Source organism: Sorex fumeus, unplaced genomic scaffold (genome assembly GCF_029834395.1).
Source record: "Sorex fumeus unplaced genomic scaffold, SorFum_2.1 ptg000021l, whole genome shotgun sequence".
In the NCBI taxonomy this organism is placed as follows: domain Eukaryota; kingdom Metazoa; phylum Chordata; class Mammalia; order Eulipotyphla; family Soricidae; genus Sorex; species Sorex fumeus.
The window spans coordinates 509,450-533,958 of NW_026606078.1; the positions used below are offsets into that span (position 1 = coordinate 509,450).

At 43.2% G+C, this 24,509-nt stretch overlaps 1 protein-coding gene across 2 annotated transcripts in view; it reads left to right on the plus strand.

Moving 5' to 3' along the window:
• The first annotated feature begins 562 nt into the window (after positions 1 to 562).
• The window catches only part of TRIM67 (tripartite motif containing 67), a 66,228-nt gene continuing 42,281 nt past the window's right edge, over positions 563 to 24,509 (plus strand). For both annotated transcript variants that reach the window (XM_056113606.1, XM_056113607.1), the window contains exon 1: positions 563 to 1,774. In XM_056113606.1, the coding sequence (XP_055969581.1) occupies positions 683 to 1,774 (1,092 nt within the window). In that variant the 5' untranslated portion in view covers positions 563 to 682. The remainder of the gene's footprint in view (positions 1,775 to 24,509) is intronic.

Genomic DNA, 24,509 nt, shown 5'->3' on the forward strand with positions numbered 1-24,509 from the left:
GCCGGGGTAGGGGCGAGCGAGGGTCTCCAAGCAGGCGCCTTCGGGCCCGAGGATCGCGAGCACCCGGGCCAGGTAGGTGGTGGCCCCACGGCGAGCACCAACCAGGGGAGCCCGGAGCTCGTCCCCCTTCTTGCCCCACGGGCGCTGTCCGCCGCCTCGCGGTGCTGATCCCCCGCCTTGGAGCCGAGCGGCCTGCACATCCGCCTTTGCAACGTCGATCTCCCCGATCAGGGAGGGGCAGGGCCTAAAATGGGCAATTGCTCAGTCTAGGACACGGGTTAAAACCCGAGAGCTGGAGAACAGCAGCCCGTCCGCGGATTCTGATGTGAAGAGGAGACGCGCGCTGCAGCCAGCGGCGGCGCTGGTGCTGATTCATCACCTAAAGCGACTTGCAGGCCATCGCGAGGGCAGCCGACCAGCCCCGGACCGTAGCCGCAAGTTGAAGCCGCTGGTGCAGGAGGCTGACGGGCAGAAGGTGAGGACTCCTCCCTTTTCTTGCCCCAGGTCTTCTTCGGGTGTTAGCCTCCAGACAGAGAGGGGCGTGCCCCTGAGCTGCGAAATAGTCCTGCCCATGTGATGACTCTACCTTCCATTTCACCCCTGCAAGCATATTCTCCGCTTGTCTCCGGAGCTCGTGCCGTTCCACCCTCTGTCCTGAGCAGCTGGGACAGCCCGCGTCGAGATGGAGGAAGAGTTGAAGTGCCCGGTGTGTGGCTCTCTGTTTCGGGAACCCATTATCTTGCCCTGTTCCCACAATGTCTGCCTGCCTTGCGCTCGCACCATCGCAGTGCAGACCCCGGACAGTGAGCCGCATTTGCCTCAGCCGCTCCTGCATTCCCGGGTGTCTGGGCTGCAAACGGGCGCTGTCGCTGCCGCCGCCGCCGCCGCCGCCGCCGCCGCCGCCCCACCCCCTCTAGACCACGACGCGGTTGCTGCCCCTTCCTGCAGCGGAGGGGCCGCGAGCTCAGCGGGCGGCCTGGGCAGTACTGCGGGAGGTGGTGGGGATCACGTCGACAAGCTGAGTCTCTACAGCGAGACAGACAGCGGTTATGGCTCCTACACTCCGAGTCTCAAGTCCCCCAACGGAGTTCGCGTGTTGCCCATGGTGCCCGCGCCACCGGGCTCCTCGGCCGCCGCGGCTCGGGGTGCCGCCTGCTCCTCACTGCTGTCGTCCTCCTCAAGCTCCATCACGTGCCCGCAGTGCCACCGCAGCGCCTCGCTGGACCACCGCGGCCTGCGAGGCTTCCAGCGCAACCGGCTTCTCGAGGCCATCGTGCAACGGTACCAGCAGGGCCGCGGGGCCGTGCAGGGGGCGTCGGCTGCGGTCGCAGTAGCCATCTGTCAGTTGTGCGACCGAACCCCGCCCGAGCCGGCTGCCACTCTGTGTGAGCAGTGCGATGTGCTCTACTGCGCTGCTTGCCAGCTGAAGTGCCATCCATCCCGGGGTCCCTTCGCTAAGCATCGCCTGGTGCAGCCGCCGCCGCCGCCGCCGCCGGCGGCGGCGGCGCCTGCTGAGGCCACCTCTGGGTCCCCTGGTGCTGCCCAGGGCGCCCCAAGCGGAAGCAGCGGCTGCAAAAGCCCTGGGGGTGCAGGGGCCAGTGCGACCGGGGCTAGTTCACCCCGCAAGTTTCCTTCATGCCCCGAACATGAGATGGAGAATTACAGCATGTATTGCGTGAGCTGCAGAACCCCAGTCTGCTATGTGTGCCTGGAGGAGGGTCGGCACGGCAAGCACGAGGTGAAGCCGCTGGGGGCCATGTGGAAACAGCACAAGGTGAGAGCTAGCTGGGCAGGCCTGCGAGCAAGGGTGCAAAGAAGGTGCCAGGAGAAGGCTCTCAGCCTCTTTCCTGAGATTTGCCCAAGAGTCTAGGAGGAATTTCTTCTATCCTCCATTCCTTTCAATTTTCTTTTCTTGCCTCCCTCCTTCCCTCTATCATTTGGCAAATAGGAAAATGAACATCAAGTACTCTGGGTTTTTGTGGTAGAGAGAATATGGAAAGATGACATACTCAGTGTCTGCCCGAGATTTTAGGACACTCAGAACCCAGAAGCAGGGCTCTTCAGTCCCAAGCTAAGATTGAATGAGAGATTTATATCAGTCCCACTCCTTCCCTCTATAAACACTTAATTTTTGTTTCTTTTAAATAAGTATTACCAATTGCACTGAGGAAAATATCAGATTGGTTTCTGCACTTGGTCTGTCTTCTGTACAAGCAGAAGTACTCTATACCAGCCTTCAGTGAGGGAATACAGTTTCATCTAGAACAGAAATTCTATCAGCTTTCAGAGAAGAAAGTTACCCAAACTCAACTAGTATTCAACACTTTCCAGCCCTAGTGCTGTTCAGCCTAGAGGGAGATGACATTTCTTAAAGGCCTTGTTGGAGATGTGCCTTTTAAGAAGGGAGCATCATTTCCCCCCAGAAACCTTCTCTTACTTGTAGCAGTAAGAGAGATGTAGCAGAGGATGCATGCTGAGGTCACAGAGTAAGTTAATAAGACAATGAGGCACACTTTCATCTGCAGATAGCTTTCTCCCCCTGGAGCTTGCCTGGATATGCCATCTTCCAAGTGGAAAGGAAACAGCATATGAAGGCAACTCAGAAAATTTGCAACTGCCACTATGTGTCCCAATATTTAACAGGAAAAGAAAACAAAAATTCTTCAAAATCAGGTCAGGCCCTCGGGCAAAATGAGGTCAGTTCTTTTCATGAATATTTGCCTTATTTTCCCAAACAAGGCCAAAATGTGTCTAAAGTCAGAGTCAGGCCTGACAAAATGAGAGTCTCTCATTCAAAGACCTTAAAGTGCTTCTGCACATTTGAACACCCTTTTTCCTTGTCCTTTTTCATTGTCCTTTTTCCTATACACTCTCATCACCAAAAAATGGACTGCAATTTTCCATGACTATTTTATATCAACCAACTGGAAATGGACAATAAGAGAGCAAAAATGAGAGAAGGAACTAACCATTCTTGGCATAGAATTTATTATATATTTAGTTGCCACATAGATTTTCATATGTATATTTTATTTTAACATTTTAACTAAAAATTTAGAAAACAAATAAGTTTAGAATTTTTACCCTGGAAAAGAATTTTGTTTAGTAGAACAGGGGAAAAACAATTAGAGTCAAATTTCTAATTCTAACTCTAGAATAGTGGTTGTTATTTGTGGAAATTTTTCTCTCCCTCAGTCATTTTACAATGTTTGGAGACATTTTTTGGTTCTTCTACCTAGGGAGTGCTGTTGGAATGTAAGTCAAGGCTAGAGAGGCTGATAGACATTTGACAATGCTCAGGAAAACTTTCCAAAACATTATACAGCCCCAAAAGTCAATATTGTCTCTTCTGGGAAATCCTGTTTTACACTTATAGAAACCTGGATACATAGCTAAGGGTTTTTTTTTTCAATCACTCACTATAAGTAATCAAATACAAGTTGAAACCCATTAAATAAAAGTATCTATCCCAGGATAAGAATAAAGTGTAGTACTATTGGATTAGCTTCTACCATGGTAACTGCCCACAGTAACAAGTAGATGTTGTTTATGATTTCTTTAGTTCAAATACTTAATGCCAGTAGATTTCAGAAAGATACAGGAAAGTATCAGCAAAAATTACCCATTTCGCCTGAGTCAGTTACCTGGAATTGGTAAATTTAGGTTTGGTTTATTTTGGGTTCTAAAATTTCTTTGAGATCAATGAAAATGTCTACTATGAGTTAGTTAGCATCTGTATCACATTTTGTGGCATAGTGCTTCACCACTGTCACTGTCACTGTCGTCCCGTTAATCATTGATTACTCCAGTAGTATCTCCATGTGTCCCAGCCCTGAGATTTTAGCATCATAAACTTTATACTCTCTTTCCGCGGATGCAGTATGCCAGCTGGATGTCCTTGGGCATAATGGTGATGTGATTGGCGAGAAATGCGCAGAGGTTGGTGTCCTCAAAGAGCCTCACCAGGTAGGCCTAGCATGCTTTCTGCAGCGCCATGATGGCTGAGCTCTGAGAGCACAGGTTGGTCTTGAAGTCCTATGTGATTTCAAGCACCAGCCACCAGCTGGCGGATCTCGCATAACTCCACGTTGTCAGGCCAGTAGTGGTGTGGCTTCTTCACACCACCCGTGGCTGGCATGCTCTTGCAAGCCGCCTTGGTGGCCAGCCTCTTACAGGTCGCTTTCCCGCCCATTGACTTGCGTGCTGCCTGCTTAGTACAAGCCCTCTCATTCTTCCCAACTCAGGTGGAGACTCCGTTAGGGTTAGGGAAATGGAACCCATTTTAGTTACTGTTGTTGGCATATTTGGTACATCACGGGTGGTTTGCCAGGCTCTGCCGTGGGGGTTGGATACCCTCGGTAGTTTGCAGGGCTCTCCAGGGGGAAGATGGAGGCTTTTGGGTATAGTGCTTCATAGTAATTGGAAATACTTTTATTTCATCTTTCAAGAGGATACATGTAATTTTTCAAATATAGATATAGTTTGTAAAGAGATTGTGATAATTTTCCAGGCCAGGAAATATAGGATTACACTGATATTTCACAAGTGGTTTTAAGTTTTCACAGCCTAATCCTGGGCATTGCCCTCTAAATACTTAGATCTAGTGGAGTGAAATTAAAAATGAATTGAGGTTTGAAATTCTAAAATAAATTGAACTATTTTAAACTTATTAAACTATTTTAAGTTCTAAAATAGATTAAAGAGAATGTGAGCTACATAAAAAACTATGGTTTCAAAAATCAAGACTAGAAAAATCTTTGATCATCTTTGAATTGGTATCAGCAGCCTATATATAGAATTTCTAACTTCAACCAAAAAGTTATGAAGAAATATAGAGAGCACTATGATATTAGTTCAATAGATTGGGACAGTTGCCTGTGAGAAACATGACTATACTGAATCAATTTTATATCTAAAACCACTGTTTCAGAGAACAAAGACATTCCCCTAACTCCAGAATGAAGATCAGAAGGTAATTTTGTGAAAACTTGTGTCTAAAAATGAAAAGAAGTTCTGCATCTCTTTCAGCTAGTGTTGTTTTTCCACAAAAAGGAAAGATACTGAGTGCTTATTATGAGCATTTCATCTAGGGACTGGAATAGAAAAGAAAAAAATCAGAGGAAGTGCTGCTAGAGGTGAACAATCTGTAAAGTGAAAGATAGAGAACATTCTCTCATTCTGGGTGTGGCAGTTTAAACTCTTTAGTAAAGCTTAAGGTTCCTAAGTGTTTTGTCTGTTTAATTCATTAAATAATCCCAAGAGTTATGACAAAGGTTTATTGCACCACCAGAAATAGGATTGGGACAAGAACATTTCCTGAATAGTCCTATCGTTAGAGAAGCCTTCATCTATGCTTCATTTTAATTTCTCTTGAGTGTGACTAGAGTTTGTCATCTAACTTGTGATTCTTAGGTAAAGAGACATAAAAGTGGCACTGAAATCTATTTTAAAATTGGATACATTATCGCTTTTTTAAAAACAGTGTAAAAATTTTAGGCTATAGCTAAACACATTTTTTAGATCATTATTCCAGGAGAGAAGAGGGACAGACATAGAAAGACTGCACTCATCTGGGGAATGAATATAAAGTAACAGAATAGGATATAAACACCCAAGAATAGTTGAGATAAGTACCAGGAGGTCTGTTCCAAGGCTTGGAAGCCGGCAGCACATGCTGGGGGAAAAGGCAGCCCAGATAGAGAAGGGAACACCAGGTAAAGGGTGTTTGGAGGATTCACTCAAGATGCGAGATGTGTGCTGAAAGTAGACTAAAGATCAAACATTATGGCCACTCAATACCTCTATTGCAAACCACAACACCCTAAAGGAAAGAGAGCAAAAGGGAATGCCCTGCCACAGAGGTGGGGGCGGGGAGGTGGGGAGGTAGTGGGAGTGCTACTGGGATCATTGGTGGTGGAGAATGGGCACTGGTGTAGGGATGGGTACTTGATCATTTTTCCTCCATAGTCTACTTGAGTTTTTAACTATTTACACACTTTTGCTGTTGGGATTAAAATAAGTAAAAATTCCTGGGAAGAAAATTTAACAACATAACTAGTTGTTTCAAACACAAATTTATGTGTGTGGGGGGGGGGTAGGTACACATGACTACTCAGGGCTTACTCCTGGGTCTGCACTCAGGGATCACTCTTGGTGGTGCTCAGGGAAACATATGGGGTGCTGGGATTGAACACTGGTCAAGTAGAGTATGGAGGAAAAAGCAAAAGTGAACTATCTTGTTTCTAGTTATTATCATTGTTATTTTGATTGAATATTGCCAGAACTACTTTTTCTTTAAAGTTAATTAAATTTTTAAATTATTTTGTTTACAAGTGTGTAAATATTTGTATCTGGGAGTTACAATGAAACTATACCATATCAATGACCCAAAGACCAACATTGACCTCTGCCCCAGTCCTCTAGACTTTTCAGCCCACCTTAATAACTTCAGGCCTGTGACCTGAGGTTAGAACTGTTTTCCAAGAGATCACAGTGTCTAGTTGCCCCACATCTGTGGCTGGGCATTCCCTTTTGCTCTCTCTTAATTGCTAATTAAGAATCTGTTTCCCACAAAGAATTGGCTAAACTTGTATGGTTATTTTCCCAGAATCCCTTTGAGTTTTAAACTATATTAAATGACCAACTTTTCAGAACACTTTTTGGTTTAGGGAAAAGAGAAGTGAGAGAAATGCTTAGCAAAAAAAAAAAAAATCTGAGATGTCTAAAATCTGCAACTCCATAGCTGATTCTATCTAGCTCCAGATTCTAAGCCAAATGTTACTGAAAAGAAATCTGTCAAGGTCTCACAACTTGTGGCATGGAAAACTTCACAATCTGAGTGAAAGCCTGGATCTGTGAGAAGATGAATCTTTTACTAGTTCTGAAGTTCAGGAAGATGAAGTGCGTAGGCTGACTTCTGTTCCTTCTGCCTCATGCTGGCTAAGACCCAATGGCAAATCTGATTACCTTGGGGCATGAGCCAACTCTGTTAACTAGAGACTGCTTCAACTTCTTAAAACACCCTTTAGATTACAGCATCACTGTCTTCAAAGCAATCTGGATTGATTTAATTTCAAGGAAGCCAGTAAAAGGAATAACTATTAGAAAGAGCCCTTATGTTACAACCTTTGAAATAACATGGTATCCTTATCACACCAGTCATCAGGAAAACAAAATGTGTGTTTAAGCAAAGAAAAGAATAATACATACATTTTAATTGCTTTTAATTTCTATCTGAAGTCTAGAGATAAAGAACTTCAGAATTGGGAAACACCTTAAAGTTTGTAAAAAGTTTCCTATTGGTATTGATATTACGTGGCATTTCATATTACATGCGTGGTGCTCATTTTCTACCAAAGATATTATTGCATTTTTAGACTATGGTCGGAAGTCCTTAATCTGAGTAGACATTCATGATAAAGAAAACATCCCCGTGTCAACAGTGGAAAGTTTTAGAGGGGAGTAATCTCTTAATCTCAGAGAAAGAACATGAAAAGTTTCTAAAACTGGCTCACACCTGTTTTTGTAAACGAAGTATTATTGGAACACAACCATATTCATGTATTGACATGGTGCTGTTCTGGAAGATTTGAATAGTCGGACCAAAGATAGTACAGTGGTTTACGGCACTTGCTTTGCACGCAACTGACCCAGGTTCAATCTTTGGCACCTAATATGGTACTGTGAGCACTACCAAGAGTGATCTTTGAATGCAGAACAATGAATAAGCACTGAATACATACAGTGTGCCCCCACAAAAATATTTTAGTAGTTGCAACACGAATCTGTGGCCTGCAAAGCTGAACATATTTGCTACCTTGTCCTTTATGAGGAGAAAATGTGCTGACTGCTACTCTAGGTTCTTACAACTCTAAGTGTGGTCTGTAGAATAGCAGATACCCAAATTTGTTGAAATGCAATATCTTGATATACTTGTCACACAAGATTTGAAATTGACCTCAGATTTTAATTTTAGCAGTATCTCCAATTGATTTGTATTTACTAAAATAGTTTAGAAAGCATGATGAAAATGTTTTTGAGGGTAGAAGGCTAGTCCAGGGCACCAGGCAAATCAACTCAGAAGTGATGTGAGTCTAAGGCCTGAAGATAATTCTCGGTTAGTGAATTTAGGATTGTCTGAAAGGTTTGAACTGGAGTCCTTTTTTCAATTGAATCACAGTGAGATAGACCATTACAAAGCTGTTCATGTTTGGGTTTCAGCCATGTTCGTGACTGTACATCCATCCCTCCACCAGTGTATATTTCACACCACCAATGTGCCCAGTTTCTCTCCTACCATCCCATCCCACCAACCTGCCTCTATGGCAGGCACTTTTCTTCTTTTCCTTTCTCACTTCTTTTGTGCATTTTGATTTGTAAAACAAGTAACAAGAGGTCATCGTGTTTGTTCAGGGAGTTCTGCATTTTTACCTGAAAGGTATAGTTTGAGTGGCTTTTTAAAATGTGTGGCAGCTTTGGGATGTGTATGTGACTGCTGGGGCTTCCAGAAGTACAGAGAGGTTGGGGGAAGAAGTCCATCTCAACTCCAAGAGAAGCCTGGAGATTTTAGTCACAAAACCTGCATACCCGAATTTTCAAAAGTTAAGGACTGGAGCAATAGCACAGCAGGTAGGATGTTTGCCTTGCACAAGGCTGACCCGGGTTCAATTCCCGACATCCCATATGGTTCCCCAAGCACCGCCAGGAGTAATTCCTGAGTGCATGATCCAAGAGTAACCCCTGTGCAATGCCAGGTGTGATCCAAAAAAGGCAAAAAAAAAAAGGATTAATTTCTCTGTGAGGTCCATCTAGAGATGGTGGATTCTGTCCAGGGATATGATAGCAATTTTGGATTGTGGGAATACATGGCTTCCAGGGGATATGTTTGGGTGGGCTAACCTGTCCCACTCTGATGTGCCCCAGATTATTCAGCCATGTGAGTGCCAAGATTTACTGTGACTTTGATCTCTTTTAAGATTTACTTATGGGTCTCTGAAGCAAGCCTGGTGGAAGAGCTTACATGGCAGTACTGGAGTTGATTTGTGGGGGTGACTTCCAGGGCTTCCAGGAATATAGGGAAGTGAAAGGAGGCAGCCCATCTTGACTCCAAGAAAGCTTGGAAATTTCAGTCACAAAATCCACATACCCGAATTTTCAGCAGGTTAATTTTTCAGAGAGGTCCATCTCAACATAGTGGGGTCCAGCTGGGGACATGACTGTGATTTTGGATTGTGGGAGCAAGTGGCTGCTGTGGGCTCTGTTTGGGTGAGCACCAAGCTAACCCTCCCTCTCCAGTTTGCCCCGGATTGTTCATCCATGTGTGGGTCTGAGATGTACTGCATTGAATTGGAGTCTTAATTACTCTGGACACCTAACATAACCTTTAGGTTCAAGAAAGATTGAGAGATAATATAATGCTTTAAAGACCAACTGGGCCAAAAAAATGTAAGATTCTCTGAGGGGTGGAAAAGTGTGCAAAGCTGTCTACATCCTTGTGACCAAGAGCCTTGGAGTCTCAGAATTGTATCATTTTCTGGGGGACAGCCAGGGAGAGGCCCCGATGGCTCTTCCCCTAGCTAACTGCATTCCGGTGGCCCCAGGCCTCTTGTTCAGCAGGGGCAGCCTGGGTCATGGGTCAAACAGTGGATGAAACGAGGGCCAAGCCGGTTGGTTGATTAAATGCCGTTTATTCCATTCTCCCCACGCATCTGCCCCAGTCTCTCTGAGCCTCCCATTCTAGTCTCACATTTTCCCTCATTCCCGTCTCCTCCTGATTCTCCCGCGCATCTCTCAGCTCCATCTCACAGCCTGGGCTCTCTCTCTCCATGTGCCTGCTCCTGTATTCTTCTTCTACATTCTTCTCCCTCTGTCCCCCTTGCTAATCTCTCCACACTCCCTCTTGCTGCCCTGCTCTTTCTAACTCTGTCCAATTCTCTTGTCTCTCCAACTCCCCAGCAGTCTGTGTTGGCACTGCACCCAGTCTGGTAGCAAAATCAAAGTAAGAAAGCCCTTACTGACTACCATCAGGCTCAAAGGCAGAAACACCATCCAAGGTATTCCAAAGACCTCCCTGACTGCCCAAGGGCAAAATATCTCCTAAAGTATTTCCTTTCCTCAGTCCAAAAACTCAATCAGCATCTTAATACTAGTTATTTTTGTATGGACATAGTAAGAGATAGCATTGAGGTTTGTAGGGCAGCTCTCCTGGGAACATCTTGCCACAGACTCAGATTACAGCACCCAGGCCAAATTAATCATTTCTCACCCTAGCAAGGTTAGAATCTAGTTATTACTTTTTAGATCATGACAGCATTTGTCCATGACCAAGCTCTTAACTTATAGTTAAGCATTAGGCACTTTGACCTGGCCCATCTCGATGCCAGGGTAGCACATAGCTTACTGCTTGTCCTGGTTCCATCCAGTCCCTTGTCGGGACCCTGTCTTTGGGGAAGCTAGGAAGTAAGGGCAGCTGAGGCTTAGGTCAAGAGAACAGATGCCCAGGAGGAAAATAACACTGAGAGTCACATTACAAAAGCATAGGATATACTGTCTTCTTGTGTCCATACAAAAAGGACATTGCTCTGAATAAACTATGCAAAGGATTTAAGAAGAGAAAAGCAATATTTACAAGTCAACAGAACACAAAGAAAAAAGTCACAAATAAACACAGAGGAATGGGAGCACTGTGATGAGAGTAACCCAATAAACCTAAGCTACCTGAGGCTATGCAGGAAGGACAAAACAATGTTATCCTACACAGAATGAAATTACAAACAAATAATCTTTATTGCTTTTCTGGGACTGAACAGAATTGTATTTACTGTATGTCCATCTCTTGATTTCCTTCTGGTTTGCATCTTAGTTATTTTATAAAGAAGCAAAAATAGTGCTTTATCCACTCTAGGCAGCTTTGAAGGGGGCTGTCTGAAAAGGGTAGAGGTTGTCCCTACTAAAACTGTGGAGCTGGAAGGAGCAGAAGATCCAAACAGGCCTTTGGAAGAGGAGCTTATGAATCCACCTCTCCTTGAATTTTCTCTTGAAAAGCAAAATCTTTGTTGGAAAGCAGTTAGTTATTTTCACTTCTTAGGGTAGGCGGCTTCCTAACAGACTGCGTTAAATTCCAGCCTCCTTATTTTGCAGATGAGAAACTGGAGGCGAAAGAGACTTGCCAGTTACAGAGTGAATTGTGAAATGACTCTATAAAAATGTTTTTTTAATGTTTTCATTGTACATTTTGATTCACTATAAAAATTTAACAGAATACTATGTGTGTAACAAAAACAGGTGCATCACCAAAAGAGTAATTATGAGTGGGAAAAGGGGCTGATACCTATTCTAAAAAGTGGGGATGAGGGCCAGAGATATAGTAGAGCAGGTTAAGGCTCTTGTCTTGCATGCAGCTGACCCTGTTTTGATTCCCAGAAACACATATTTTCCCTCAAGCACCACCAAGAGTGATCCCTGAGCACAGAGCCAAGAGTACTAAGCATTACTGGATGTGTGCCAAACACTCCCTCCCCTCTTCTACAGAGGAGGTGGGCAGGTCATATGACCCCTTTCTCAGCAGAAAATGAAAAGAAAATGGTTAAGAGAAAAAGTGTCCTGTGTAGAACAAATTGAAAAATTTAATGGCTGGAGAGAATTTAAAAGATCAAATAGATCATTATATGTGTGTCTGCACAAAAAGAGAAAAGAGAGAGCAGGAAAGAATCAGCAAGTGACAGGTACAGATAAATGAGGCTAGTGAGAATGTGGAGGAGGCACATATAACAAACATGCAGTATTCACTCCAGAAAAATCAGCTGAATCTTGACCAAATATCATCTAAAATATAATCCAACCAGTGCATAATTTAATATAATCCAACCAGTCAGGGAAAGGGTGAGGAGAGGGGATAAGGCATTTTTATAGCATGTGGCTGAGGCACGACCCTGGTTTGAATCTTGGTACCTGAATATTTTCTCAAGCACTGTCAGACATGGCTGCTGAGCATAGCCAGGTGTAGCATGGTAGCACTGTCCTCCCCTTGTTCATCGATTTGCTCGAGCAGCCCCAGTAACATCTCCATTGTGAGACTTTGTTGTTACTGTGTTTGGCATATCGAATACGTCACTAGGAGCTTGCCAGGCGTTGTCAACCCCCAGAAAGATCAAAACCATGTTAGAAAGTTTAAGTGTTTATGTTTATCTGTCCTCCCAATCTTCTTTATATTTTGATGCTAGGTTACATATATAGAACAAAAGCAATGAAATATAAATAATCAAAAACTTTAAATGGAGACTTGTTCTCAATAAATTATAAATTGCCTATAGTTGATTTATCAGCTAGACTATGTACCCACATAAGGAAAATCAATCTTTAGCACTTATGAACACCTTAAAAGTTGATATATTCTTTTTTTTTCTTTTTTTTTCTTTTTGGGTCATACCCGGCGATGCACAGGGGTTACTCCTGGCTCATGCACTCAGGAATTACTTCTGGTGCTTGGGAAACCATATGAGGTGCTGAGAATCGAACCCATGTCAACTGAGTGCAAGGCAAACACCCTACCTGCTGTGCTATTGTTCCAGCCCTGATATATTCTTTTAGACCATTAAATCCTATATATATATACACTCATATGTGAGGCTCAACTTGAGTGTGTGGAAAGCGGCCTGGAGCATGGTGGTGGTTGGATAGTGGAGGTCAGCTGCCAGGGCTGGGTTCCTTGGGTCGGGAAGGGCTCTCATCCACTCCCTCTGGGGCACTCTGAGTGAAAACAGCCCGGCGTGAAGTCCAATGGCATGGTTATGGGGGCCTCATTTTATGCTCCCTTCCGGGAAAAGCAGCCATGAGTCATGTCGCACCACATGGCTGTGACACATCATAAGACACTCCCTACCCATTTTCCATGATTACTATACCATATTCGATGGGGTTCAGACAGTAGGCAACAAATAGTAGAGGGAAATATATATATATATATATATATATATATATATATATATATATATGAGAGCCTGGCAAGCTACCACGAGTATCTTGCCCACAGGGCAGAGCCTGGCAAGCTACTCATGACATATTCGATATGCCAGAAACAGTAACAATAACGGGTCTCATTCTCCTGATCCTGAAAGAGCATCCAATACAGCAGCATTGGGAAAGACAAGTAAGGAAAGGCTGCTAAAATCTCAGGGCTGGAGGGTGGAGACGTTACTGGCACCCACTCAACAAGTAAATCAATGAACAATGGGATGACAGTGATACGGTGAGATATATATATATATACATATATGTATATATATATATATATATATTAGTTTCCTCTTTTCTTTCTTCCATTGTGTAGATGTATCATAGTTTCTTTATCCAGTCATCTGTTCTTGGGCATTCAGGTTGTTTCCAGATTCTGGCTATGGTGAACACTGCTGCAATGAACATACAAGAGCAGATGGTGTTTCTGTTGTGCATTTTGGGGCCCCCACAGCATATTTCAGAAATGGTATTGCTGGGTCATATGGATGCTCAATTTCTAGATTTTTTGAGGAATGGCCACATTGTTTTCCCCAAAACCTGAACCAGTCAGCATTCCTACCAACAATGAAGGGGAGTCACTCTCTCCGGGCATCTGCGCTGGCACTGGTTGTCCTTGTTCTTTTTGGTGTGTGTCAGTCTCTGTGGTGAGATGATATCTCATTGTTTGATTTTAATCTCCCTGAAGATTACTAGTATAGAGCAGTTTTTCTTTTTGGCCATTTTTATTTCTTCTTTGAGGAAATTTTTGTCCATTTCTTCTTCCCATTTTTTGATGGAGTTAGATGTTTTTCTTGTAAAGTTATACCAGTGCCTTATATATCTTTGATATTAACCCCTTTTCAGATAGGTATTGGATAAATATTTTTCCCATTCCATGGGCTGTTTTTATATCTTGGTCACCATTTATTTTGAGGTGCAGAAGCTTTTTCACTTAATCACTTAACGTCCCGTTAGTCGTCGATTTGATCGAGCAGGCGCCAGTAACATCTCCATTTGTTCCTGTTGCATGTTAGTGTAGCCCAATGGCATCTGTTCTCTCTGGGAACATGAAGAGCCTCAAACCGATCGTTCATGATCTTGATGAAGAAGTCTGACCATCTGGTAGGTGGGCGGCCACACGGTCTTTTGACATCCTGTGGAATCCAGTCGGTAACAGCTCTAATCCAGCGGTCGTCTTTAAATCTTTAAATCTCATTACCAGCCCATCTGATTTTTGACACCTTGGCAAATGAAACAGCGTCCCTGATTCTTGATCGTCGATGGATGTCGGAACTCCGGATTCTTTCTCTCATTTGAGTGAAACGTGATATTCCAAGCATAGCTCTTTCAATTCCTCTTTGGGAGACCCGAATAGCATTCTCATCCTGTTTGTGTAGGGCCCAGGTCTCTGAGGCATATGTTAATGCAGGAAGAACAGTGGAATCAAAGAGATGTGCCCGGAGCCGGAGGTTCTTCGTCCTCTTAGCTATTTCTTCGACGTTCTTGAAGGCGTTCCAAGCCTCTCTCTTCCTCCTGCGCAGCTCGGGTGCCAGGTCATTTGTCATGTCTTAGAAAACTCTTGAGCTTATTCGCCAGCGTGGTTTGGCGCATGCCTCAGGCAACCTCAAGCTAACGTCCGAGCTCGCAAAGCAGTGCAGAGATGCGATCAAGGAAGACCTCAAAGAGAGAAGAGCAGAAGTGCTGGTAGATGTGGCAGAAGCTGGGAAAAGTATTTGTAACACCCGCCTGTCCTTCGCCAACTACGAGACCAAGATGACCGCCCTCCGACGTCCTGATGGATCCATCACATCCTCCAGAATGGAAATGGAGAAGATTATCCATGATTTCTACTCAAATCTCTTCTATAGCCATGTCCACTTGCCGACATACCAATTTCCACAGGATGGATATGTCGTTCCCAATGTTTTCCCTTCCAAAATCCGACACGCCATTTCGTCAGTAAAGAAACGAACAGCACCCGGCCCAGACAAGGTCAGACCTGAACACCTGAAGAACCTGCCGTCAGTACTCATCAATACACTGGCTTGGCTCTTCACATGCTACCTGTCTGAATGCAAGGTTCCGTCCCAATGGAAAACCAGCAAGACCGTTCTACTGTTCAAGAAGGGAGACATCCATGACATTGGCAACTATCGCCCAATCTGCCTATTGTCTGTCATCTACAAGTTGTTCACTCGAGTCATCCAGTCATCCTAAATAGGATTGGCAGAACACTAGATGAAGGACAACCATGCGAGCAAGCCTGGTTCCGCAAAGGATTCAGCACCATCGACCATCTCCACACGATAATCAAGCTCATTGAGGTTTCTCAGGAGTTCAAGATGCCGCTCTGTTTAACGTTCATTGATTTAAAGAAGGCCTTTGATTCTGTTGAGACAGAAGCGGTCATTGAAGCCCTAGCCAATCAGGGCATTCAAGCCCCCAATACTTCAAGATCCTCCGTGAGCTGTATTGCGGATTCACTACCAGGATCTCACCATTCTACAAAGAAGTAATCATTGATGTCAAGAGAGGGGTTCGGCAGGGTGATACCATTTCACCAAAACTCTTCAGTGCCACCCTCGAGAACATCATGTGACAACTGGAATGAGAAGGAATGGGAGTGAAGATAGATCGTAGGCAACTACACCACCTCTGCTTTGCTGATGACATTGTTTTAATGACACCAAACATCAGCCAAGCGGCACAAATGCTGGCCGACTTTGACCGTGAGTGTGGAAAGGTAGGACTACTGTTGAATCTTACGAAGACAATGTTTATGAGAAACGGCCTCGTTCCTGATGCCCCATTCGCTCTCAATGGAACGACCATCTCTGAATGCAACAGCTATGTGTACCTAGGTCAAGAAGTCAACATGACATGACATGACAGAAGCTTTTTAATGTAGCCCTATTTGTTTATCTTAGTTTCCACTTGCTTGGTCAGTGGTGTTTTATCTTTGAAGATGCCTTTCAGCTTCAATGTCATGGAGTATTCTGCCTATGTTTTCTTCCATGTACCTTATATATTCAGATTAAGACAAATTCTTATCAGACATGATTTTCACAAAAACAATTCTACTTCATTAACCAGTGACAGAACTTGATCATAATGAAGAAGCAGTTTTAATTATCAAATAATGAAAAATCTCACCTGGATTAATTCAGAGAGTGATTTTGGCACACTGACTTTGTCTGGAGATATCTGAAGACTTGCATACCTTCCTATGGCAACATTGGAGCTTGATCTGAATTACTTTCTTCTCTGGCCTTTCTCCATACTATGACCACTTTTATTTTACTGCCAATTTAAGTTATTATCAGTGTCTCTATATAATTTCTAGACAACTGTTTAAAATGTGGGTTATGGGGCCCGAACAATAGTACAGCCCTTTGTCCTGCTCATGACCAATTGAAATTCCATCTTGGACATTCCATTCCATATGGTCTGCCAAGCCCGCCAGGGCTTCCTGAAGTAAGCCCTGAGCACACCTGGGTGGCCCAAAAGCCAAAATAAATAAATAAATAAAATATGAGACTTGAAAATAAAATAGGAGGTGGGGAGCAGTACAGTTGGTAGGACATTTGCCTTGCACACAGCCAACCCGGATTCAATCTCGTACATACCATATTGTCCCCTGAGCCCTCCAGGAGTGACTCCTGAGTGCAGAGCCATGAGTGACACCTGAGCCTCCAAACCAAAATTAAATAAATCAACAAAAAAATAAATAAAATGGGCGAGTAGAGTGAAGAGATAGTATGGGGGCTTAAGGTTCTTGCCTTGACAGCGGAAGATGTTCCTTCCACACCTGCCTATGGTCCTCCAAGCACTTCCAGGGTTACTCCTGAGCACAAAGTCAAGAGAAGACCCTGAGCAACAATTGTTTTGACCCAAAACCCTGTTTAAATAAATGAAGTTACTTAATTTAGTAAAATCCCAGGTCCAGCCAGAGATAGAATAGGGGTTAAAATGCTTTCCGTACACATGGCCAATCTCATTTTGATCCCTGGCTCTTCATATAATCCTCAAAGCTCCACCAGAACTGAACACCAATCAATCAATCATTCAATCAATCAGTCAATCAATCAATCAAACTAAGCCACATTGTTGTGTTGTGGAATAGGGAGGTGAATGTGTAAAGCCCAAAGCAAGGTCTTATCAACCCCAAGTCACTGCTGGGTGGAGATTATGGGTGAAGCCACCATTACCACATTAGATCAGGAGGTAACATCTTCAACTGAGGATTTTGGGGATGGAAAGGAAGGAGAATACATAAAACACAAAGTTATTGTATAAGATAGCAGTGAGATTAACTTTAGAGTGAAAATGACCATACATCTAAAGAAACTCAAAGACCCTTTTTGTCAATATTCATTCACTGAGCTTCCTCTTTGAATATCAGAGAATTACTGATAATCACACTCCAAAAAACTGGGAATGGAGGAAAATGTGATTGAAGTTTATCAGGGGGTCATTCAAGGGTTCAGATAGTCATTTTATTTTTCACCTTTCCCTAAATCATTTTTCATTTTTGAAAATAGTTCTTCGGGAGTATGGTGCCGCCAGCAGGTCAATCTGTACCTGTGAAGCGAGTGCATCAGCAGCCTGATGGCGCCTTCAGACTTCCAGATACCTCCAAATTGCTGCTGTGCCTTTGGCCAGACCCCAAAAACTAGGGGGAAAGTTTACCAAGAAAGTAAACGGCCAAAAGTTAGGTATGTGGGAAACACACCCACAAACCATCTCCGGCTCAGCTATATAATTGGAGGCATGGCCTCTCTGGTTCCTGATTGAACTGCTTAATGGCCATGATCCCAGAGACTGAGAAACAAATCTTGAAACCTAGCGGCTTTTGGCAGAAATGCGTCCAGTCCCTGCAGTAGGTTACCGGTGTTGGGCCACTCCAGGTGGGAATAGGTTTCATGCCTTGGCCTGTTCCCCCTGGCAGCCTGGTGGCCGCCATCCTCCAGAGGCCACTGGACAGTCCAATTTGGTTCCGTAGTGATGAGACGCACAGGGCCTCACGGGATGGGGGTGGAGCCAGTCCTGTCCTCCCCACCCCAACGAGACCCCAAGTCATCACCCACGAATGGCCTCTCTGGCTCCTGATCAAGCTGCTTAACAGCCACGATCCCAGAGACAAATCTTGAAACCCAGCGGCTTTTGGCAGAAATGCATCCAGACCACGCAGTAGGTTACTGTCACCGGGCCACCCCAGGGGGGAAAGGGTGTTGTCCCTCCGCCTGCTTCCCCCTGGCAGCTCGGTGGCCATCATCCTCTAGAGGCCATTGGTCAGTCAGGTTTGGGCCCGCAGTGACAAGACATTTTGGGCCTCATGGGATGAGGATGGAGCCAGTCCTGTCCTCCTCACCCCAACGAGAACCCAAGTCATCGCCCATGAACAGCCCTTCTGGCTCCTGATCAAGCTGCTTAATGGCCATGATCCCAGAGACTCAGGGGCAAATCTCAGAACCCAGCAGGTTTTGGCAGAAATCCCTCTAGATTTAAGTGTTAAAATTTTGGAATTTCAAAATCATGCGGCCACTACTGCAGCCATGCGACATCATATGTTATTCATAACCAGCAATAGAAAACAAATTGTCCACTGTTGCCTTTTCAGCAGATCTGCGTGATGGGGTAAAATCTCAAATAATAATGGTGGGTCTGGTGTCAAAATATTGAATGTGATTAAAGTAGAGAGAGAGCAATGTGGAAATCATCTGCCCCACAGGTAGGGTGAGGGTGAGGGATGGGAGTATATTGGGATTGTTGGGGGTGGAGAATGGGCACTGGTGAAGGTACGGGTATTTCATTGTATGACCGAGACTTAGATCCGAAAGCTTTGTAACTGCTCTCTCGGTGATTCAATAAATAAAATTATAAAAAGTGAAGAAAAAAAAAAGAAAATAGTTCTTTTGTAATGTGGTGTTCAAAAAGAATTGAAAACAAGCACCCTGATTCTTTAAAAGATCTGGTAATTTGAATTTCAGCCCATGATTCATTATCATTTGTTTTCACTGTGCTGATTTTGGCTGATCATTTCTCAGCCCCTTCATATTCTCCTCTTCTGTTAGAAAAGGACATGTGTGCACAGAGAAGACGCTTTTTTTCAGGGACTCTGCATTTTCAGGTTTGTGATAAATAGATCAACCAACACAAGTGTCATGATGACTTTCCTGGCATTCTAGCATAAGACTGCCTCACTCCTGGACTTTCCAAAAGAGATGGAAGTTTTTCAGAATTGAACTGTGGGAAAATGGCCTATCCTAAACTTGAAGTTATTTTTAAAATCTGAGGGTCTAGATTTTAGATCCTCAAAAGAATAGCAAACTGAAGATGTTGAAGAGGGTAATGACTTATTCAAAAACTTCCTTCAAAAGCATTTAAAGATTAATAGAAAATTTTATCAGAAGATCCCAGAAAAGTCCTTTCACTATCAGTTAAATTTATTTATGCAGAGGTGTATACAACAGAACATTGCTTTAAATTTTTTTTTCTTACTTTCTGGCTTGGGATATGAGTTTTAAATGGACATTGTCTTAACAACTTTACTAAAATTTTAAAAATTGTAAAAACATAAAAATAAAATCCAAGATGGGATTTTAGATAACTCAATGGGCTAGAGTGCATGCTTTGTATGCAGGAGTTGTGGGTCAATATCTGGAATGGTGAACGGTCCCAACCACTACCAAGAGTGATTCCCAAGCACCAAGCCAGATTTATCCCCTGAATGCTGCCAGATGCATCCCCCTAACCAAAGAAATAATAGCACTGTAGTACTGTAGCACTGTCCTCCCGTTGTTCATCGATTTGCTTGAGCAGGCACCAGTAATGCCTTACAACAAATTGTGAGACTTGTTGTTAATGTTTTTGACATGTCTAATACCTCACAGGGAGATTGCCTGGCTTTCCCATGCGGGTGAGATACTCTCGGTAGCTTGCCGGGCTCTCTGAGAGGGGCGGAGGAATAGAGCCTGGTTCAGCCACGTGCAAGACAAACGCCCTACCCGCTGTGCTATCGCTCCAGCCCCAACGAAATAATAATAATTATTGTTATTTTTGTTATTATTACTACTCCCATATAGTCTATAATAATAATTATTATTATCTCATCTTGTTAGACTATTGTTTGGGGGGCTATACCTGGCAGTTATTAAAGGTTATTCCTGGCTTTGTGTTCAGAGATCATGCCTGGTGGTGTTCAGGAGACCATATGGAGTTCCAGAAATTGAACCAGGGTAGGTACCATGCTAGGCAAGCACATTAGCCTCTATAAAATCTCTACAGCCTCTATATTCTTATTTATACATGCTGGTGGTATCTTAGCTGACAGAGGATTACAGGATATCTCTTTATTAGTCAACTTTATACATCTCACAAGAATAACACCATATTTTCAACATCTTAACAGAAAAGAGTTTCTTATTTATGTTTGCACTTTACAACTGAGCGGTAAAACTCATATCCATTAGATGACCAGAAATACTTATTTAGTAAGTGTAGACTTAATACTAAAATGTTTTCTAATAATTAAGTCATTAAATGAATATTCCAGAGCCATCCCTATGAAGTTTATGATGAACCACGAAACAAAGTAATTCATGAAAGGAGACACTTTTCAGAGAACAGTATGGAAAATGAGGGGAAGAGGAATTATGCAGCATTCTACACCCTTTACAAATCTGTGCTCATTAGCATAGTACTTCCCTACCCCATCATATGGGAGAGTGCTAGCGGAAGCAATCAGTTGGTCTCTTGGGCATAAGATAGTTAGAAGTGTTTGTGTGACTTACCTAGATATCAGTACTGTTCTGTCTTGTCCAAAGAAGTTGAGTATTAGTTTACCAAACTGACACTATGAAATCTTTTGTGTTACAGAGGCAGCAGAGTATTAAGAAGACAATACACTGTAGAGACAATCCTAAAATCTTCTAAGATGGGGCTCTACCACTTGTATCATTAGTGAAATGGCCATTACGGAATGGTCATTAATGAAACAATGCATTTTAATATTAATGCAGTATGCACCACACAGTAAGTGCTCAACAAAGGAAAGCCATTATTACCATCAACGAACGTTACTGTGTCTGGGTCAAAGAACCTGTTTCAGGGTCTGGGATTGTGCATAAGAGCCCTCTTGTGTTCAGACTGACAAGAAGCATTTGCTCATTGTGTCACTGGTGAAGTCACTTTTAATGGTTGTTAGAGCCATCCCTGGATTGCTGGAAGTCTGGACTTTTAATGGAACATTGACTGATGATGAAAATTATTTGAATTGAAATAGAAATATCAAGGTTTAATTTAGCCTTATGTCTTTGAATTTGCTCGAGCGGGCCCAGTAACGTCTCCATTGGAGACTTTGTTGTTACTGTGTTTGGCATATCGAATACGTCACGGGGAGCTTGCCAGGCTCTGCCGTGCGGGCGAGATACTCTCGGGAGCTTGCCAGGCTCTCCGAGAGGGGCGGAGGAATCGAACTCGGGTCAGCCATGTTGGCTGCGTGCAAGGCAAACGCCCTACCGCTGAGCTATCGCTCCAGCCAGTCTTTGAATAAATTTTGTTCTTTTTTATATTTATTTTTATTATTTTTCTAATCTTTATTTTGTGACTTAAACTGTTACAGTGAAATTTCATGCATGCAACGTTCCAACACCATACCCTCCACTAGAATGTCTCTTTCTTCCACCATTATCTCAGTTTCCCCTCTTCCACCCACTTTCCCTCCACTCCCCAACACAATAAGTTCAGATCCATAAAATAGTTCTCATGTTCTGTTGCCTTTGGCCATTTATTATTCCCTTAATGTGCTTCTTTATATCTTGCATCTGAAAGAGATAATTCTGTATATGTCCCTCTCCTTATTATCTCTAGGCCTGTTTCTTTGCATATAAAAGATTTATGTGACAATGGAAGGAGATAGGGAGCTAAGAGATAATATAGCAGATATGGTGCTTGCCTTACACATGGTTGACCTGAGTTTGATTCCCAGAACTCACTTATGGTCCCCCGAGTCCCATCAAGAGTGGTTCCTGAGCCAAAGTCAGGAGTTAACCCTGAATACTGCTGGGTAGGAAAAATGGTAGGAGACAAAGTGAAGGTACTGTTGTATTGGGGGGAGAGGAGGTGAGGGAATCAGTCTGTTGAAACCTCTATTTTCTTTCCTGAAGGCAGGAAAACTTGGAAAAGCAGTACTTATATATATATATATGAGTATATATATCTATACATTTATACTTATATGTATATATCTATATACAATTTCCTTGCATGTGACCGAGCCCACTATATATATAGTTGAAAAAGAATCTGTGTAGTGACTCCATTTAGCAAATAATGTGGATTCTATGTTGCGGGGAGAAACAGATATTAGAATTAGGAGGGGAAAGAAGAAAAGACCATACTTGGGTGGAGAAGTTTTTATTTTCTTATTTTGTTTCCCAAAGTAAACAGATAAATGACAATATTCTTTAAAGTATGCACAAAAAATAAGAACAAAATTTCTTAATTTTTTTGTAAGATGGGGCCGGCTTTCCTATTAAACATTACCCACAGTCCCACATCACCAGGAAATCTAGCCAGAATAACCAGGCAGGCAAAGAGCCCTCCTGTGGCTCTACTTGTGCAGAGAGCCAAACTAGAAAACTTGCTTTGATGTTGAAAAGAGTCTCTGCACCGACGTGGGCAGGGAACCTGATTGGTGAAGGAGGGCATGTTTTTCATGTGAGAGACCTTGGTTTGGTCCCTGGAACTGCCTGATATCCCAACACCACTGTAACTCTCCCTCTCCTAAATTAAGGACTAGCTAGGTCTTAACTTACTAACAAATTATCAACAATTAGGTGATTTCAAAGTTTATTCTCTCACAGTTCTAGAGAACAGAAGTCTGAGTTCAAGGCGTGAGTAGGGTCCTGCTCTCTCCAAAGATTCTGGAAAGGTCAGTTTCAGACTCTGTCTGCTTCAGGTAGTTTGTTATAGTACATAACTGCATTTTTCAGTCTTTACCCTTATGTGTGCGCTTCTGAGCCCAACTTCCCCTTTTTAGAAAAATATCATTCATATTGGAAAAGGGGATACTCTCACCTTATCTTTACTAATTATATCTGCAATGACCTTACATTCTGTGGCACATTGTTGTGGAACATAATTTAATCATAACAAACAATAACATTAATCAGTAACCTTTTGGGGAAATAAAAAAGAACAAGAATAATTTATAACAATTAAAAAATAAAATTTATTAACCCAAGCAGGTTAAACCCATTGTGTTCTCATACCCTGTGAGGTTGAATTGCATTTTTCCTGACACTAAGATCATTACAGTATATAGGTTCCAGTTGTGGAACAAGGAGCATGAAGAATTTGAGGTGAAGAGACTGTATTTTGGGATAAATTGGGCAACTGGAGGACCCTGAAGATTAGGGAAATTAGAGGAAGGTATGGAAGAAAGCATTTCATCCTGGAAACTTTGCTGAACCCCCTGATGGTCACAGTCATTATATTGAAACAGTAACCCATTCAAGGTTACAAGAAAAATTATTATGAGGGATGGAATGATCATTACCCCAGTTTGATCCCCAGAACCCCATATGGCCTCCCAAGCTGCCAGGAGGGATCCCTGAGCGCAGAGCCAGGAGTAGCCCTGAGCTCAGTTGGGTGTGGTTCCCTGAACCCAAAAATTATATATATATACATATATATATGATTATGTTGGATATTAACCCTAAATGTTTTAGGCTTCATCAGTGAATTGCCCCCTTTCCTCCTGCCAGAGAAGCTTACAGTGCTCTTTCGAGCATCCCTAATTCCCTGAGTTTATCTTTAATTCCCTGAGTTTATCTTTAACCTTTCCTTTGTGTTTTATACCTCATTGTCACAATTCCTCAAGTCAATCTTGCTTATTTATAAGACAAAACTTTCTGGTAGTTCTGAATTTTGTATTTGTAGTGAATTACTTGCTTTTCTATTTCTCCTATAGCCTTTTCATGGGCTGGAGTGAGAGCACAGCGGGTAGGGCGTTTGCCTTGCACGCAGCCAATATGGCTGATCCGAGTTCGATTCCTCCGCCCCTCTGGGAGAGCCCGGCAAACTACTGAGAGTATCTAGCCCTCATGGCAAAGTCCAGCAAGCTACTGAGAGTATCTCGCCTGCATGCCAAAGCCTAGCAAGCTACCCGTGGCGGATCCGATATGCCGAACACAGTAACAAGTCTCACAATGTTATTGGGCCCACTCGAGCAAATCAATGAACAATGGGAGGACAGTGACAGTGACAGACTTTTCATATTTTACTATAGAGCAGTGTTCTTTGCTGAAACCCAGAAAGACCTTAATGCCATGCTCCTAATATTTGAGAGTTGATTGACTCTGAAATGTGTCTACTCCTGGGCATCTGTCATAATTACTTGATTCAGGCTCCAATTGCTGTAGTTCCTAACACCCCAAAAAGGGAGGTCCCACCATGGGACTGGGATGGACCTGGGGTGAGTGGCAAAGCTGCCTGGCATCGAAATGGGACAG